The following is a 19,355-nucleotide window of genomic DNA, read 5'->3' as shown; positions in this document are numbered from 1 at the left end:
GAAAGGGAAGAAGCCCTCCTACCTCCATTGTTACATCTTTCCTTTAAAAGTGTTTTAAGACAATGTCATCAAAAGCCCTGAAATGGCACAAATTCCCTTTCTCTCCATTTCAGGATTTACCCTAAATCTGGAATGGGGAACCCTGCAGCCCTCCAGATGTTCTTTAGACTCCAACTCCCATCAGCCCCAGTCAGAATGGCCAATGGTCAGAGATGATGGGACTTGTAACCCACCAATATGAGAGGGTCTGCAAGTTCCCTAGCTCTGCTGCAAATGGTAACCCATAAACTCAGGTCAGCAGTCAAACAGTTAATCTCACTTTGAACATTGGCTAAAAGATATCACTTCTATTTAAACAAAAACAAAAACACAATGGGGTATTTTCTTCATCAGCCATCTTTATTACAGCAAAATTCAACTTTAAACAGTTTCAATAAACTTTTTATTATTATTATGCCTCTCTCTTTCATTTCAAAAAATAAAAAACAAGTTTCTTAAAAGTACCTGAGTGTTTCATCCATTTCTGCTAAACAAAATTCTGTTTTGTTTTTTTTCCAGATGAACTTGCGAGCCTATTTGCCCTGAATTTACACTGTTTGTGGTTTGGAATCAAATTATTTTAACTTTGTTCCAAAATGTTCAAACAGAAATGAAAAACCCCAAGGATTTCATACTGCTCCCAAAATGTTCCTATCTCAAAAAAAGCCTCACCCTAAAAACAGTGCTGGCAGATCTAAAAACTGTTGCCACCTCCATTGGAAGAGAAGTAAGGATTGGTCCTTACAGGTCCAGCAGTAGTAGATGTGAACCTGAGAGTAAAATAAACAGATTGAGCTCAGCCTCCCTGAATAACTACCACTACTTTATTTTATCTATTGTATGCGGCCCCCTCTTCCAATTCATGAACATGTCTGGATCCTGAGATCATCACCTATGGGGATTCTAAAGATACAGATAGGGTTCTGTTTCTTCAGCAATTCTAGGGAATGCAGATATGCCATTGGTATAGATTTTCCCACCCAATCTTGCAGTGATGGCAGCTGCCCTCCTTTCCTTCTCCAGCATACGTTCCCAAAGTACTCTGATAATGAAAGGGTGGCGATGGAGCCAGGGAGCCACACGGTGCCCTCCAGATATTGCTTGACACCCCAATTCCCACCACTGTAGCCAACAGTCAGGGTCCATGGATGATGGGAGTTGTAGTCCAACAATATCTGGAGAGTGCCACATTATGCTTTAAAAGTTACCAAAAAGTGTGGAAATGTAAAAATAAACTCCCTGTCCATTTCAAGCCCCCTTCCCTAGTCCCCAAAATGTGTTTAAGAAAGGAAGAAGCCCGATTCTGTCATCAAAATCCTCCTTCCAAAATTGGCATGAATTACTTTATGCCACCCTCTTCTCCCCATTTCAGGATTCTCCCTACATGTATCTTCATAATTCATCCTAAACGCACCCCTGACCCCCAAAGAAGAAGAGGAAGAGGAAGAGGAAGAGGAAGAGGAAGAGGAAGAGGAAGAAGAAGAAGAAGAAGAAGAAGAAGAAGAAGAAGAAGAAGAAGAAGAGAGTGAACCCTGAAACGGAAAGGAAACTATCCCTAAACATGCAAATTGATTTCCACCTTTGACTATTCTGCACTTATGCACGGCCACTACAAAGCACAGACTCACCCATAGGAAGGAGAAAATGGATACTGTGGACCATCACCTGCCATTGCTGGGGGATCACGTACGCTGCTGGATGGCTTGGTCGGGTTCCTCTGCTGATAAGAGTAACCTGGCTGAACCAGTGGGATGTAGCTGAGCACAGGTGTGTAAGGTGAGCGGAAGATTTGCTGCGGATTGTAAGGCGTGACCTAAAGAATCAGGAGGGAAAGAGGAATGGAAAGGGATGATGCTTTGGGGGAAGCGGAAATTTTTTACAGTTCACAATGGCTTGAGTAGATACACCAGCATTAATGGGTTAGACTGACTCAGGCCATTGATTTCAATGGGTCTACTCTGAGTATAATTTACTTGGCTACAACCCAATGTCTTAAATTGTTATACGTGTTCAAAATGGGGCTGGAATCACAGAATATCAGAATTATTTATGGAGGGGGGCATGTCCGAGGCAACAGCCACATAAAGGGGTGGCATGTCTTGGTTCCCCGCCTGAGAGATCTCACCAGAAGCCACTGCCACATCTCCGTCAGTGGCAGAGGCAGCAAGATGGGCCAGGTGTTCATGGGGCTGCAGCCTCTTGGGTTTCTGTTGCACAAGGTATATTTATGCTGCCTCTTGGTTGTCTCACGTGGCCTTGATCTTCCCACTTTAAAAGCTGAGTTTGAGAAAGCTCCCTTCTCTCCCTCATCATCCTCTCCCTCTCAACTTACCTACAAAATCCATATGGATTCTAAACTTGCCAAACATCTTGAGCCCCTGCTTTTTGCCCTACTCCAGCATAATATTCTGCAAACTATGTACAACTCAATCTCTCTTATTGATAAAAAATAATCTTCCAAAGCTGGCCATACTTGATCTCCTCCCCTTGTTCATATTGCCTAGGTCCCTAGGTAAAGGGACCCCTGACCATTAGGTCCAGTCATGACCGACTCTGGGGTTGCGGCGCTCATCTCGCTTTATTGGCCGAGGGAGCCGGCGTACAGCTTCCGGGTCATGTGGCCAGCATGACTAAGCTGCTTCTGGCAAACCAGAGCAGCGCACGGAAACGCTGTTTACCTTCCCGCTGGAGCGGTACCTATTTATCTACTTGCACTTTGATGGGCTTTCAAACTGCTAGGTTGACAGGAGCAGAGACCGAGCAACGGGAGCTCATCCTGTCGCAGGGATTTGAACCACCAACCTTCTGATTGGCAAGTCCTAGGCTCCGTGATTTAACCCACAGCGCCACCCTAGGTCTACTTCACAGCAGGAGGAGCCCAGAACTGGATTCCCAGCCATGTCACTGAGGTGGGCAGAGGAAAATGGAGGAGGAAGAGAAATGGCCTGCTTAAGCCCATATCAATGTATAGGATTTTGGAAGGGGGATTAAACCATGAACTCCATGTGACAATTCCAGAGAACAAATATGGGACTTAGGTCAATCTTTCCGCCCTTGACAGCCATCTAGCTCCAAGGTAGCAGTGAAACTTGGACTAACCAAGGTCAGATGACGTTATGCCAAAGCATAATAACTCCACACTTTCCACAGCATATCCCCATCACTTTCCTTATTGCAAAAAGTCTAAACATTTGGGGAAGCAATTTTGTTGCACAAGACCTCCCAACCAAGTATAACTGTGCAACCCAAATTTGCTGTTATGTGATTGAATCCCACCCCAATATGGTGACATTCTGGAAGCACCAAAAGGCTGCAAGAGATGGACTTGCTTAAAGCCACTGAAAGCTGAAATCATATTCTTCCTCCCCATGCCCAGCAAATCAACAGCCTCTATACTGATTTATGCTAGAGGACTTATGCCATACCTGTCTGGAATAGCATCCCAACTGAGGATGTAGCGTCTGCTGGTATGGGATCCGTGCTCTTTGCTGATACAAACTCTGTTAAAAATACACAAGGCAGGAAGTGACCATTGTAGGCCTCAGTCTATTATTCATATGATTATGATTAAAGAATTAATTTTGGATCTCACTCCAGTGGTGATCTGTGTTCCGATATCACATGCTGGAATCCTTGTGCCCTCATCCCTGCCTCACAGTGCAAATCTATACATACTTAACTCAAAAGTAAGCTTCACTGTGTTTAATGGTCCTTACTCCTAGGTAGGGATCATGGAGAAATTTAATTATGTTTTCATTTAAGACAAACTAACTTAATTTGAGCTTTTCAAAACCACACAAGGACTGAACATAGCCATCCTTCGACATTTCCACTTTTCCGAATTTTACCATGTTCCCCAGTCAAGTCATGTGCCCCAAAATGCATATACTGGAGTAAAATGTCCAGTAAAATTAGTAAAAATAGCATACAGAATTACATTTTATTAGGGGGCATTGTGCTGCAAAAAATGTGTATATCAGGCAAAAATGCATACAGATGTGTATTTTAGGAGAGATTCATACTGAAATGCTGACGAATTCTCATGAGGATGCGTTTTTTAAAAATCTCAAACTGATGTGGAAATATGGAAAACTGAGCTTCCGACTGGGAAAAGAAGAAACTAGAGAAACTGAAATTGACAGATTCACCCATTCCTACTTCTAGGTAAGCATGTATAGGATTGCAGAAGGTACCACCTTAATAGTAAGGATGGGCAGATCAGGCTGTTTTTAGTCTGTGTCAATTTCGCACCTATTTATTCATAAATCCATTCTGTCCTGTTTTGCATTAATCTGTGATTCCGCCCCCCACCCCCAAATCAACATGACAATTTAAATAGGTCATATTACAAACTTATTTAGCTACGTATTCTATCTTAACATAGACATTTTAAAGTGTGTTTTATCCTAAAATATGCATTGTGGGGAAATTTTTGGTATTTCTTTTGAGCCAAAAATATTCAGTGCAATCCTAACCATGTCTACTCAGAAGTAAGGCCTACTCAATTCAGTGGTGCTTACTCCCAGGTTAGTTGGGTTAGGATTGCAGCCTGTATCACAAAATTCAGAGAAGTGATCTGTACATTCCCAATCCACACATGAGTCTGGCAGGTGTGAGTCAGGTTAGTTCACAAAGGAATGCATAGATATCATATTCAAGAAGCTTCACTACCTGCTAGATGGAAAGGGCATCTTTTCTTCCCCATTCTGTACAACAGTAACACACCAAAACCACAATAGCCCCCAAAGGTGAGCAACATGCCCTTAACTTCCAATTATCCAAGATAAATTCCCCCCTCTGATTAAACCAAAGCTTTAATTAATATATAAATGGAAGGAATTGAGGATTTTACCTATTATTATGGCTACTGCTGCTATCCTTTCCCCCCAGCTGTGGCTGTTGCCCATTGGGACTGAGGAGGCAGAGAGGACAATAGCAGATGGAGTCAGAACCAATGATAGGCAAAGTTCACTATTTCTAATTTTGTCCCTATCCTCTTCCCTGCTGAGTTCTCCAAGGGCAACACTGGGTCTAAGGTGGAGGAAGCTGCGAGAGGGCAATCTGAGGTGTGTGGGGCAGTGCCCCATTAGCCTTAACGGATCAACCTCTGCTGCTTCTTTCTGTGCTATGTATAGAAAATTAAATAAACATGGCAGTGATTTATATTTCTCAAGTCATGTTGACTTTTAATTTGGGAGGGATCATCAGTAGACACATTGGGAAATCATTATGTAGACATGAGATAATAGGAATCATTATTATTGTCATTGCAGTAATTGCAGGGGCTCCCCAGGTTGCTGCAGCTTGGATCTCTGCCCTGTATTTTCTGCAGTGCTAAATTGGGAGGGAGAATAGACATGGCATTCTCCTGTCCATTTTCTCCTTGCCTAGAGTGCTGCAGGGAACAACAGGAACTTTAAAGGTCCATGTTGCATTGTGCCATCACACAAGTTACTGTCATGATGTTGTTGTTTAGTTGTTTAGTCGTGTCTGACTCTTCGTGACCCCATGGACCAGAGCATGCCAGGCACTCCTGTCTTCCACTGCCTCCCGCAGTTTGGTCAAACTCATGTTAGTAGCTTCAAGAACACTGTCCAACCATCTCGTCTTCTGTTGTCCCCTTCTTCTTGGGCCCTCTATCTTTCCCAACATCAGGGTCTTTTCCAGGGAGTCTTCTCTTCTCATGAGGTGGCCAAAGTATTGAAGCCTCAGCTTCAGGATCTATCCTTCCAGTGAGCACTCAGGGCTGATTTCCTTCAGAATGGATAGGTTTGATCTTCTTGCAGTCCATGGGACTCTCAAGAGTGTCCTCCAGCACCATGGTATCATGATATTTATATGGAATTCTATCTTCCCTTCTGTAAACACTCCAATCCAGGGCACATACATTCCCCATTGGATTGGGAATCAAACCTGTACATCTCCTCTTTCATTCTTTCTCTCTTATTTATTTTCCATAATTTAAAAACATCAACCATAAAAACATTTACATATGTAGAGGTGCTACCATGCTAAACCCTGACCCCTACACTGAACATAAGGATCTCCTGATGAGATGGTATCTGCAAGAGGTCTTCTACCACAGAGCACAGTGGTTGATTGGGTATATATGGGGTAATTTGATCATTAGGTGTCCTGGTTCCAAGTTGTATAGGGCTTTGTACACCTTGAACTTAGGCTGGCAGCTAATTTGCAGCTAGTGTAATTCTTTTAGCAACAGCCTGATATGATGGTGATAGTCTGCCCCAGTGAGAAGTTGAGCCGCTACTTTTTGCACTAGCTGCAGCTACAGGGCCAACCACAGGGGCAGCCTCGTATACAGCACATTGCACCGTTCCAACCTGGAGGTTACAGTGCCAAGTCAACAGTGGTCATGCAGGCTATCCCCATGTAGAAACAGCTGTAGTTGTCTTACCAACCAAAGCTGATAAAAGGCATGGTTCACCACTGAAGTCACATTAGCCTCTGGTGCCAGAGATGGTCAACAAGACAAGGATGGAAATTTTTGGAAGTTGAATCACCACCTCATTCAAGATGGCCAGATCTACTCCATGCTGCAAGAGTGTGCTAGCAATGCACTGGATCCATTGGTTTCTGAAAACTACCACCCAGTGTCAAATACCTCATTTGGGGAAGGTGATCAAGACCATGTTAGGACAGTTGCAAACACACCTGGATAAAACAGATAATCTTTACCCAATCTGGGTTCTTGCCTGGTTCTGAACTTGGTCATGCTGATGGATGAATTTTATCAAAAGGATGTGTGTGTGTGTGTGTGTGTGTGTGTGTGTGTGGTGCTGTTATTATTACTTAATCTCTCAATGGCTTTTGATACCATTGCCCATGGTATCCTCCTGAGCTACCTTGATGAAACAGGTATTGAAGGGTATTGAAACCATGATGTTACAGTGAATGTTGCCCTGGACATCTCAATGCTGTAAATGTGAAGCCAAGATTGCTACAGAGATGAGAGACAGGACCCTCAACGTGCCTTTCAAATAACACACAATAGGCTTCCAATTGGTCTAAAACTCTATTCACTGGAGATGATGTTTATATGCCCTGGACAATACAGAAAAGCTCCATGGGATGGCTACTTGAGGATGTGATGAAAGCAGAGAAGTGACCCATCTTCCCTGTCCTCAATACCATGTGATAAACATGATTGTGCTGTTTAACTCATGTTGGGTCAGCTTCCCAGTGCATCTTTTGCTACTTGCACTCAGTTGTCCAACCTGTTGCATCATCCTTAGTGCTCTGATACGCGAAGGTGCAGAACTGGTTCTGCAGTGCTAGAGGAGACACTTGGGTACCCCCTATCAAGAGCTCAATGCATCTCCCCATTCTACAGTGAAACAAGGGTCTCAACAGGATTGCGTGTTCACTGGAAAAACTCTGAGAGCATTCAGGAATCCTTCCATGTCTAGTTCATACCTTCCTCCAATTGTAGCAAAAGACTTAACTGAACACACCCAATTATTTCTGCTTTTTCACACAAGGTATGTCTCCAAGGTCCTCTGTTATTAGTAGTGGCCTCCTCTGAATCAGTTGGGCGTCCTCATGAATGGGCGTCCTCATGATTTTCAGGTCCTCTCCAGCATCCTGAAAACTTGAACATGTGGAGATCAGGAACTGCTTCAAGTGTTCCCTGTGCCACTGAGACTCCTGCCCTCTCTGACTTACTGCCTCTTATGCTTCACACAGCCTCCCAGAATGCCTGTGTGGTGCTACTAAAGATGGAGGAGAAATTTGGTTTGCATTTTAATGCGAACCTACCTAGTTCGCGCTTCCTGCAAAACTGCTGTCCTTCACTTCAGTTTGAACTTCTCTTGAATTTTGTAATACAGTTCACCAGCCAAAAAATGGGCACAAAAACACATGTTTTAGGGAGGAGTATGCATAAATATGCATATATTAGTGAAAATTACATATAAAATACATTATACTACAGGAAATTGCTTGCATTGCAGAATAGCATGTGTATATGAGAAATGAGCACTAAAATGCCAATGAATATTCATTAAGATTTCTTTCTTTTCTTTTTTACATTGCAAACTGATGCAGAAATATGATGAACTGAACTTAAGATTGGGAAAAAGAGAGAAACTGAAACTGGCAGATCCATCTATCCCTAGATACTACCTCTTGTACTTCACATTGCTCTAAAAATGCCCATAATGTCCCGCAACCCCCCACAATGTCTTGGGCACAACCCCCCAAATTCCCATGCCTTGATGCAACTATGCCTGCAACTAAGGCCAAATTCACACCATACCTTTACAGCACCATGACACCAGTTTAAACAGTCATGGGTTTCCCCAAGGAATCCTGGGAGCTGTAAGCAAAAGATTAAGGGTGCTAAGAGTTGTTAAGGGTCCCCTATTTCCCTCACAGAGCTACAATTCCCAGAGTTCCCTGAGAAGAGGGATTAACTGCTAAACCACTTGGGAAATGGTAGCTCTGGGGAAAGGGATAGGGGTCTCCTGACAACTTTCTGCACCCTTAATGAGCTACAGCTCCCAGTGTTATTTGGGGGAAGCCTTGGCTGCTTAAGGTATATGGTGTGGATGTGGCCTAAGTCTAAATAAGCTGATAACCAAAACCTTATTTACGCACTCAGATAGAAATTGTGATGGCAAAAAGCACACAAGGGCTGAGGGCACATAAACTCAGGTCTGAAGGGGTTCTGGAATTGCATTATTTCCACTGAATTCACTATAAAACCCTAATAAAGTTCTTGATTGTGGGAAGGTTTCTAAACATGTCCACCTGAGTGTGCATAGAAGCCTCCTTCAGATCCTCCCACTCAGCATCACATTGGAGCAAACACACCTGGCACATATGGGGACACTGGGGGCAGGGTGGGTGTGCATGCCCTCCGCCCTATACCTGCTTGATCTCCTCATGCTTCCAGAAAGAACACAGAGTTGGGCTCCAAACTAAATATGTGATGATATCAAATATTCTTTCCCTGTTAACTACTGCCTCTCCTTCCCTCCCTGTTGTCTCTTGTGTGCCAAATTTTATACTGTAAATTCCTTGAGGGAGGGACCCATCTTCTTGCACCAGGCAACTGATGGCAGCAGCAGCAACCGGGGAGGAGATACCACAAACTAGAATTCATCTGGTCATGAAAATCAGATGAGCATGGATGAGCCAATCCCAGGCTACAGCCTGCCTTATGACTCAAACGTTTGTTGCACATGCCTTCAATCTGGATTCTTAATTGAAGGAATCCATAGTTAGGTTTTCTGGGCTTCCAGAATGTCTAGAAGCCCTCTTAATTTCTATTAATTGCCACCCTTCCAGATTTGGTCTTGGTCTGAATCTTGACACTTCAGGCTTGGTTGCCTGTCGGTGTTTCTAAATCTGAGTTATGCAACCTCATAGCTCTTTCTTTCCTCCTCACTGCCAGCCTCATTCAGTTTTGGAGCTCTTTCCACACCCCATTCATAAGGGCTTGTGTCATTCATTACCTGATACTGTGGGAAGCTGGAGTGGTTTGGGAAAACAGGAGGTGGAGGGTAGTTAAGGCTAAGCCACATTGGCTGTTTTAATGAGGTGGCCGTTGAGTTCGTCGGGAATCGTGGGGTGAAAACATTCCCACTGTATTTAAGGTTGTTCTTATCAATGGCTGTAGAGGTTGCTGTGGAAAATACAAAACAGAGTTAGGCACCATCAATGGGGGCTGTTTGATAGAACTCTTAACGTTTTAACTATATATATATTTGCCTCATATCTGGCATTGGTCAGGAATTCTAGGAAACCAAAGCAATTAGCACAGTTTTGAAATCAATGCTTCAAATCAGTGCAGGGTTGAAAGGTTGAGTCTGCTATCTTGATCCCAGTGGCATTCAGTTGTATCCTGTACAAAACCAGTTGTAGCCTGAACAAAAACCTGTTCTTTGATCTCAGGAGCCATCAATGCAAAATTTGATTATCGTAGTTTAAGAGGTGTCCCAATGTATAGTGAGCAAACAACTTTCTAAAATAGATAATAGACCTCTATGAAACAGAGCATTTTTGCAGCTGAAAGAGAGGGCCACTGTTGTTGTAATAAATAAGAAGAACAACAACAATAACAGTAGTAGTAGTAGTAGTCAAAACACTGGTCTACCAAGTTCACTACTGTCTTCTCTGACTGCTAGTGGTTCTCCAGGGGGTCTTTCTCAGCCATCCTTGGAGATACCAGAGATTGAACTCAGGACCTTTTGCATACAAAACTTGTGCTTTGCCAATAAGTTACTGCAGTTGCTCTGAACCAAAGGAACAATAAAAGGAACAATAAAAGAAGGTAATTGATGAGGATCCTCTATCAACCCTAATCCCTGACCCCAAGGTGTTATACAAGCCTGGCTCTGCCTTTCCTGCCCACAGCTCAGAGCTGACACCCCCCCCCCGAAGTGACCCACCTGTAAAACTGAAGATTGAGCAAGGATGGGCACCCAATTCATATAGAGTTTGACTGCAAAATAAACAGGAACTCCTGGGATGCCAAAGGAAAGAGGATAACAGGAGGAGTGGGTAACAGGAGTTCCTTCAACTGACTCATCTGTTTTAACCAGAATGCTACATAATAACATAAGAAGGGCCCCACTGAATCAGAACTATGGGTCATCTAGTTTAGCATCTTGTTTCCTACTGTGACCAATCAGATGCTTGTAGAAGCCCACTGGCAGGACAACTAATATTCAGTAGCATTCTGCCTTGGAACATTCAGGCTCTATATAGCCACCATGAGCTGTAACCATTTATAGACTGATCTTTCTCCATACACTTGTCTGATACCCTTTTAAAGCCTTCACTACATCTTTTGGCAGATAATTCCGTAGATGAACATATGTGAACATGTCTTTCCTGAAACTCCTATCAATCAGTTTCATAAAACAATGATGATAGGGAAAGCATTTTTCTCTGCACATATTCACCACACACCTTGGGTTCCTTTCCCTTCATCATTCTCGAATAATCATCACTAGTTAGCCCACAACCCTTACCATTATTTTGACAGAGCCCATCAGCAACTAGTTCAGGGTCAGTTTTTGAGCAGATCTTGGCAAATACTGGGAGCTGTTTCTTTTGCACAGATCCTTGACTTTCCATGACCGCCATTATTGGGGATGGCCTTGTTACATTGTCTTTGTGGGCTGCAGATCCAAAGACATTGTTCTGCAGTAGTAGGTCCTTGATAAACTTGGTTTCTTCTGTCACCGTTTTGGTGTCCAGAGTTTTAGTGGCCTCAACACGTTTGAGTGGGAACTGTGCCAAAAGCTTGGCAATCTGAGTGTTGGAACCCATCATATTACTGTTTCCACTTTCTGTACTTTTGGCATTCTTGTAGATTAATTTTGCAGGGAGCAAGATCCCTGTGACAGTGGACTTAGTGGACAGCTGGACATCACATATGGACCTCAGTTTCACTTCCCTTTTGTTTCCAGTGAGTGCTCTGTAGACATTTTCCATTGCATCCCTCTCATCTAACATCTGGTCTCCATCAGAGGACATTGTGAGGTGGTTGTTTGCTGGGGCCTGACATGAAGCAGCTGGGGTGGCCTTCTCATCTTCAGATCTTTGCATCTCTAGTTCAGTTGCATTCTCTTGTGTAAGGCTCAAATACTCTTGCTCAACCAGCATGGATATTTCATCTTTACAAATGCTGTTTTCCAAAGATCTATGTGACACAGAGAAAGAACCATTTATGTAGGATTGCACAAATTGGATAAGAGGAAGGGCTGTTGCCTAGTGATAGAGCACATGCATTTCATGAAAATCCTTGACATCACTATGTGGGTTTAGGAAAGACCCCTCTCTGAAACCTTGAAAGCTATTGGCTTTTGTTAGCTTTTGTCAGCATGGACAATACTGAGCTAGGTAGACCAGCTCCCTTTGATCATAGAAAAGGCAACTACCAGTGTAGTTAAATAGAAAGCAAATCCTTTCTTCAACCAAGTTTGATAGGGGATAGTATAAAAATGTTAAAACGAAACAAACAAAAATATTCTACATATTATATTTATACATCACCATTCAGCCATATAGGATCCTAAACAGGCTTGTCCAGAAATGCAAGACTATTCACAATTACATCAATCAAAATACTAAAGTAAGGGCGCCTTCAGACATCCCTTTATTGAGCATTCATGATAATTTCTGCGCATTGTGGTACTGAGACAGTTATTTGCAGGGGGGGGGTGTGTGAAAAACTAATACTCAATGGAAATAGGCTGATTTGTTGGTCACCAATTTCCACCTGCATTTTTCCTGAAGAACTGTTCGGGTCCTGCAATCATTCCTTGATAAGACTTGAAAAGCCTCCATGGGCTTTATGACTACTTGCAAGGAATGTTTACCAAACCCAGATGGCAGACCTCCTCTCCTGCTCATCATTCTACCCCTTTGCAACTAACCTTTGTAAAAGGTAGCAAAGTTACTGGTGGTAGGAGAAAGCCTTTGACTGTGATCCAGACAGGCCTGTTACCCTGGCTGCCCAATGGATCTAAAAGTTGAAGCATCATTTTCTGTTGGGATCAGCGGATTTGTAGGAAACATTGCTACCCTCTCAACTCGCACTACTATTAGGGATTAAAGAAGACATTGTTTCCCATTCTGTCCTGTATTTGCTGCATGCAGCACTGTCTCCATGCTGCTGCAGTTTGCCTTCTGCCCAAAATTACATCCATCATCTTACTTTCTGCTGTAGTGAAATTACAAAAATCACATAATTAAATACACAAATACCACAAGTCTCATTGTCATTAAGTTGTTCCATCGCATTCATTTCAGTGCAAAGGAAACACAAGGCAAAGTGTGGGAGGATGTAATCAATTACATATCCTTTGCAAACTGAAAGCAACAACAGTGAATACCAATCATATATGCTGGCCTGATTCCCATTCCAGACAAGGGATGAATAAGCAAACATTGACAATTTCTTCTCTCGTTGCTGCTTTTGTCAGGATTCTCTGACATCCCTAGTTACTCCAGAGCTCTGATATTATTTGGAAATATAACAAACAGGGGTGAAAAGAATGATGTGGCAAGTGAAGTGAAGGTGCACTGTGGAAAAGAGACAAAAGAGTAGCTAAAGCATGGGAGTCCATTCCCATGCTACAAAAGAGGGCCACAAAGATTAAGCCTTTGCTTTTATGCTGTCTGAGAAACCGAGGAAGAAGCCACAGTAAGAGTTTGTACAACTGCACCATCTGGCAACACAAACAAGAACTTTGTTTGGATTGCCAATCCAGCTTGATCACTCATTACCGATTGCCATTAACAGCATAAATGTAGTTTGTTTGTTTTTTACTTACTTTGTTACAGGCTCTGAGGATGGAACAGCTGGTGTGATAAACATGCACTATGTATGTACTTATCTATACATATAAATATTGTGTCAAATTTCTTTGTAAACTGCATATTACTTAATTATCCTCTAATTATGGCATCACTGTGTAATTAGAGCAGCCTTTATTATTTTATAAATTGAACCAATCTTCCATTCCCTTTCCTTTAGAGCATCTCTGAAATGTTGCTGGGTTGTTGTTTTTTAATTCAGTGATCTTTTCTCGGTATATATCTCCTGCAATTGATGCAAAAGACTGAAAGACGCCCCTGATCATTAACCAGAGAAATTAACCCACCAGACTCCTGGGTGGTCTGATGTGACTGTCAAAACGGCTAGTTGTCTCCATTCCTCTTTTGCCTCTTGGGTTGTGATGATAGAGGGATAAATGTCAGTACATAAAGGTAAAGGTAAATGTACCCCTGCCCGTACGGGCCAGTCTTGACAGACTCTAGGGTTATGCGCCCATCTCACTCAAGAAGCCGGGGGCCAGCGCTGTCCGGAGACACTTCCGGGTCACGTGGCCAGCGTGACATCGCTGCTCTGGTGAGCCAGAGCCGCACACGGAAACGCCGTTTACCTTCCCGCTAGTAAGCGGTCCCTATTTATCTACTTGCACCCGGGAGTGCTTTCGAACTGCTAGGTTGGCAGGCGCTGGGACCGAACAACGGGAGCGCACCCCGCCGCGGGGATTCGAACCGCCGACCTTTCGATCGGCAAGCCCTAGGCGCTGAGGCTTGTACCCACAGCGCCACCCGCGTCCCTTAAATGTCAGTACATAGGAAACTGGAATTGGCCAAGGGACACCAATTGTTGAATTGCTGCTCAAATTGCAGGGGCATGGTGAGGATGTCTGAGAACGCCAAGGAAAATGAAAACAAAGGTGGAAATTGCTGGTGTTTGTTCATTTGTCCCATGTCTGGAACGGGAATCAATCCAGTCAATACGAGCGATATTTGGTGTACTTGTTACTTTCAGTCTGCAAACAACAAATAATTGATCGTGTTCCTCCTTTCCCATTCACATTGTTTCCTTGGTATTGAAATGAATGGGGTGGTATAACATAACGACAATGTATTTTATGTAGTTAATTACTCAAGTTACATAATTTTGCCATAAAAATGGACAGTGAGACATATAATGCAGTTTGTAAGAACATAAGAAGAGCCTGCTGGCTCAGGCCAATGGCTTATCTGGTCCAGCTTCCTGTTCTTGCAATGGCCAACCAGATGCCTCTGGGAAACCAGCAAGCAAAACATGAGCACAAGAGCATTTGCCCCCTCAGTTTCCAGAAGCTGACATTTGGAAGCTTTGCTGCTTCCATTGCTGTTAGTAGCCATTGATATCCCTCTCCTCCATAAATTTGTCCAAACCCCTTTTAAGGCCATCCAAGTTGGTGGCTAAACCCAGATACACTATGTCAACAGCTTGTAACTCTATCAAAATAAATAAATAAATGAAATTTGTCTAGCATAGCTTGTTTTTGAGAAGCCCATGCTGGGTCTTAGTGATCCTAGCATCCGCCTCTAAGTGCTCACAGATTGACTGCTTAATTATCTGTTCTCAGACTTTTCCTGGTATTGATATTAAGCTGACCAGTTGGTAGTTGCTTAGGTCTTCTTTCTCCCCTTTTGGAAAATGGGGACAACATCTGCCTGACTTGTCTATTCAAGTCAACACCTGACCAAAGTCCTTATAAAGCTAATAGATAGTAACAAAATTGATGAAAGCCAGTACTCAAAATGGATAAAATTGCAAAAAAAATAGTATAATATCAATTTCACTTCTCTACTAAGATCAAAGTCTGATCAAAATTCAATAAACAGCAACAAATTTAGTCAGATATATATATATACCTCAGGTTAAGAACTTTCCTTCAGGATGAGAACAGAAATCACATGGTGGTGGTGTGGCGGCAGCGGGAGGCCCCATTAGCTAAAGTGGTACCTCAGGTTAAGAACAGTTTCAGATTAAGAACGGACCTCCAGAATGAATTAAGTTCTTAACCCAAGGTACCACTATATATGTTGCTTTCATTATTTGATGTTTCAAAATATTTTTGTTTAAAATTTGATATTAACACTGTCACTCTGGATATATATTTTTTTATTTGAAATTGAAAAGTGAGCTCCAAGTAGCCTAGATAAATCAACTCGATTTGGGACTGCCGTTCTCTGTTACTAGCACCTATATCTCTCAGTGCCTCATTTTGTCCTGAAAACCTCCAGAAGGAGACACAACCCAGAAGACTAGCCTGGTTCTCCCTCCTCATGTGACTTCTGCAAGGCAATGGGGCTTGTCTTGAAACTGCAGAAACTTGAGAAATTTCATATCACCTTTCGGGGACTGTTTCTGATGAGGGAGAAAAAATTAGGCATGACACAAGCCAAACTGTGTGTGTGGTGTGTGTGAATTCTGGTCAGCTTCTACTGAGGCATGTGATTAAATCTCACTGAATAAAGTGAAGAGAATTTTGATCTTGTCATTTTAAATTCTCTTGACCATGGAAGCAGAAGCCTCCATGACAAACACCTTTGATTCATTAGAGTCTTCCTAAAGGGCACAGTTTTGTTGTTGTTCTTTGCATCCTGCCGCTGCCCTGTTTAGATCTCTGCCTACACTTGCCTGCCAAGGATGGAAGGTGTCTGTTCAATTTGTCATCTGCTGCAACATTTTGGGCCAAGATTATACCTTCTGCCCTTTTGCTTGATCCACGGCCTTTAATTATTTTAACATATTGACTTATGCAAATAGGATGCTCCAAGTCCAATTTGAAAGGGCTCTGGAATCTTTTGAACAAACAACAAAGATTTGCCTTCCTGGTCTGGGGTATTTTCTTTTGCTTAGTGTTATTTTGTAACCACAAAGGGATGAGAATTAGGAGAATTCTATCACAGTGTCAACATTATTTTTCATTACATTAAGGCTGAGAGATGCCATAATTTAACATCATGAATCCCTTCTGGCCCCAACTTGTTATCCCTTCCTCACTGAGACTGAAGTACAACCTTTTCCCAAACTTTTGATATTGAGGACACAGTTTAAAACTAGAGGCACACACTCAAAAAATCAAAATCAAAATGTATGTACCTCTGCACTCATTTTCCGTGTAACTGAATGGCAGCCTAGTTAATGTTGCCCCACTCAGTCAGTGAGAGTTCAGTGGTAGACAATACTTTCTGGGCAATGACGCTCCTACTTCTGGGCAGGGCTAGTGTCCAAGCTGATAGGCCCCATGGCACTGACCATCCTCCAAGACCTGCTCCCTGATTTGTCTGGTGTATTTTCAAACCTGGACAGTTGCTAGTTGCCATTAATCAATTCACATGCTTACAAAATTTGCTATAATCTTCCTACTTTGGCAGCATCCTAGAGAATGAAAATATAAATACAAATTCCTCCTTCTCCCTTTCTCTTTTCTACCTTTCCCCTTGACAACCATATGTCAGGAGTGCTCTGATGGTGTTTCCTGCTTGGCAGGGGGTTGGACTTGATGGCCCTTGTGGTCTCTTCCAACTCTATGATTCTATGATTTCCTCGCCAATGGAGGCTTTGGAAAAACACCCCCTTGCCAAATCTGGCATTTCAGAAAAGTAGATCTTTTTAGCCACTACCTTTGAAACTCATTTTCGTTTTTAACATCTGAATGCTTCCTTTCATCTTTCCCCTTGAAATATTTCAATTTTAAAAATATAAATGCACAAGCAACTATGGGGACTTGTGGTTGTTTCCAATATCACAGATCTAGGCTTATATCACAAGGAGACAATTTTTACAGTGGGGAAAAAGACGTTCTATTTATTCTGCGCCTTCTCTTTTAATATGGTATTGAAGCCATCTCATAGTGTGGTCAGATTTCACCCTTAAAAAGATTTGAGTCTAAATGTGCAGCCAATCTGAATTCCATGCCCTTACTTGTGAAATCCTCTTGGGGTTTGACTGTTTTAGATCTCTGGAGGAGAGTTCTAAAGTTGAGGATTAGCAGCTAAGCATACCTTTCCACATGCATAGGAACATAGGAAGTAGTTTTATACTGAGTAGGACCACTGGTTCTTCTAGCTCACTATTGTCTATGCTGACTTGCAGTGGGTCTCCAGGGTTTCCCAACCAGGGAGTCTCTCCCAGACTGACCTGGAGATGCCAGGGATTGAATCTGGGATGTTCTGCATTCAAGGCAGATGCTCTACCACAGATCTATGGCCCTTCTTACATGCCTTTGCCACATGGCAGTGGTGGCCAACTGTCAAATCTCAGCAGCCCCCAGCTAACACGGAAGGCCTCCAAGGAAGATGGCAGTTGTATTCCAACAACTTCTGGAGACCCAACGTTAACCACCCCTGTTGTATGGTCTTGGCAGATGGAGAACACGAAACACTTAATGTCCAAAAATATGAGAATGTGTGGCATCCTTCCTACAGCCATAATTTTGGGCCAAGAAGTGTTACTGGTCCAGGGTGCCTGTGGTTATGACAAGGCACTCAACAGATGCTCAATATTTACTTTCCACTCTGTTATTAATGCATGGTTCTCTGGCATTCAAAGAGGTCCTTGGATTGAATGCTCACAGGTCCAGGCTCAAAGTTAAACTGAGAACAATTTGAAGAGGGTTTGACCACAAAAATTGCAGTTGGGTGCATGGAAGAAGATTGTCCTTGGGGCATGTGAAGCCCATGGGGACTGATTAGGGCATTATACAATTAAATAAATGAATTACATAAACACTTTCCCATTGTTTCAGATTAACCGCTATGAAATATATTCTCCAAGACTCCAGTTTCAGCTAGCTAGGTAGAGCTTCTATTGATTTGTGAGTTAGGAAAGATTCCTCCTCTCCTTTTTGTTTTGTTTTGTTGAGGTGTTTTGTTTTTTAAACACTCACTCTTTTTGGGAGCTGCTGGTGGTACTACTGCTATCTTCTCTGAGAGCCTCTGAAGATGTGACAGGATGACAGCTAAGTTGGAGAAGCGGTGATGAGGATCTTGGTTGGAGTTCCTCAGGGAGGCCTTGGACCCTTTTCCAGATCTCATGGCAGGCTTTGTCCAAGCTGTCCTGGGGAGTGTTGTGATGGATCCAGATGTGTCTTGGAAAAGGGCCTAGGGGGAAAGGACCTTTAGGGTTGACTGTTGAACACTGAAGGCTGCTCCTACCAGTCAGCATCCTGCCTTGTACAATAAAGAACAGGGCAATTAAAAATTAAAAACAGGAGAGCTGCCTAGACACCTTTGGGTAGTGTGTTTTATTTATTTTTTATTTTTTTAAAAAAGGTGGCATAGAATGAACTAGATGGCAACAAACCATGGTAGCCAAGTAACCGTAGAACCCTTGTGGCATAGCAACTGTTATGAAGGATAACAGCCGGATGGAGCTATACTGAGTCCCAAAGACCCAGCAGCAGCTGAAGGAAGATGGCACATAAATGAATTCAAAGGCGCTCAGTGTCTCAAAGTGATATGTCTGGAACATATAATCTGGGATGCTGCTTTCAGTCTTGCTGGCTGGGACTGATACAATCAGCTCCACTTATAGTCCAACAATATATGGAGGGCACCACATTGGGAAACAGGGTTCTAAGCCCAAACACATAGAAGCGCATTTGTGCAAGGAAATCCATCCCTTGATGCTCTCTTTTCTCCTCCCTGCATTCTACAGTTGGTTTCTTCTGTCAAAATTAGGTCGTAAGCTTTTGCCTCTTCTTGCTAAAAACAGGTATGTTATTCTGTTGAGTACAGTGTGCAAAGGTGTAGTAAACAACAATAGATGGAATGTTTGTCTCATTGGATGCTGCCCTACTAATCCTATCAATATATATCAACAAAGATAAATACCTGTGTTAAACCAAAGTTTCCACAGAAGAGATCCCGTGAAGCAATTTGAAAGGGGGGGGGGGCTTGCAGCCGCTCTCCATGTAAAACTTTTCAACAGATCCCATAGCTGTGCCTTTAAGAGCATTTGACCGACCAGCAAGTGATAGGTAGCT

The 19,355-nt window shown here is 42.8% G+C and overlaps 1 protein-coding gene across 2 annotated transcripts; it reads right to left on the bottom strand.

The window, feature by feature from the left end:
- Positions 1-380: 380 nt before the first annotated feature.
- Positions 381-18,654, bottom strand: LOC310683381 (uncharacterized protein C1orf94). 2 transcript variants are annotated; one of them, XM_083453273.1, is made up of 6 exons: positions 18,258-18,654; positions 11,037-11,710; positions 9,516-9,685; positions 3,465-3,539; positions 1,668-1,852; positions 381-809 (listed from the first exon to the last, which is right to left on the bottom strand). In XM_083453273.1, the coding sequence occupies exons 1-6, from the start codon at positions 18,533-18,535 to the stop codon at positions 734-736; spliced, it is 1,458 nt and encodes a 485-aa protein (XP_083309399.1). In that variant the 5' UTR covers positions 18,536-18,654; the 3' UTR covers positions 381-733. The 2 variants fall into 2 exon arrangements, with proteins under 2 accessions (XP_083309399.1, XP_083309400.1); XM_083453274.1 differs by having other exon boundaries at positions 1,705-1,852.
- Between the last annotated feature and the right edge of the window lie 701 nt (positions 18,655-19,355).

This window comes from Podarcis tiliguerta (assembly GCF_965153285.1).
Source record: "Podarcis tiliguerta genome assembly, chromosome: 8".
Taxonomy (NCBI): domain Eukaryota; kingdom Metazoa; phylum Chordata; class Lepidosauria; order Squamata; family Lacertidae; genus Podarcis; species Podarcis tiliguerta.
This window is presented reverse-complemented; position numbering and strand designations above follow the sequence as displayed.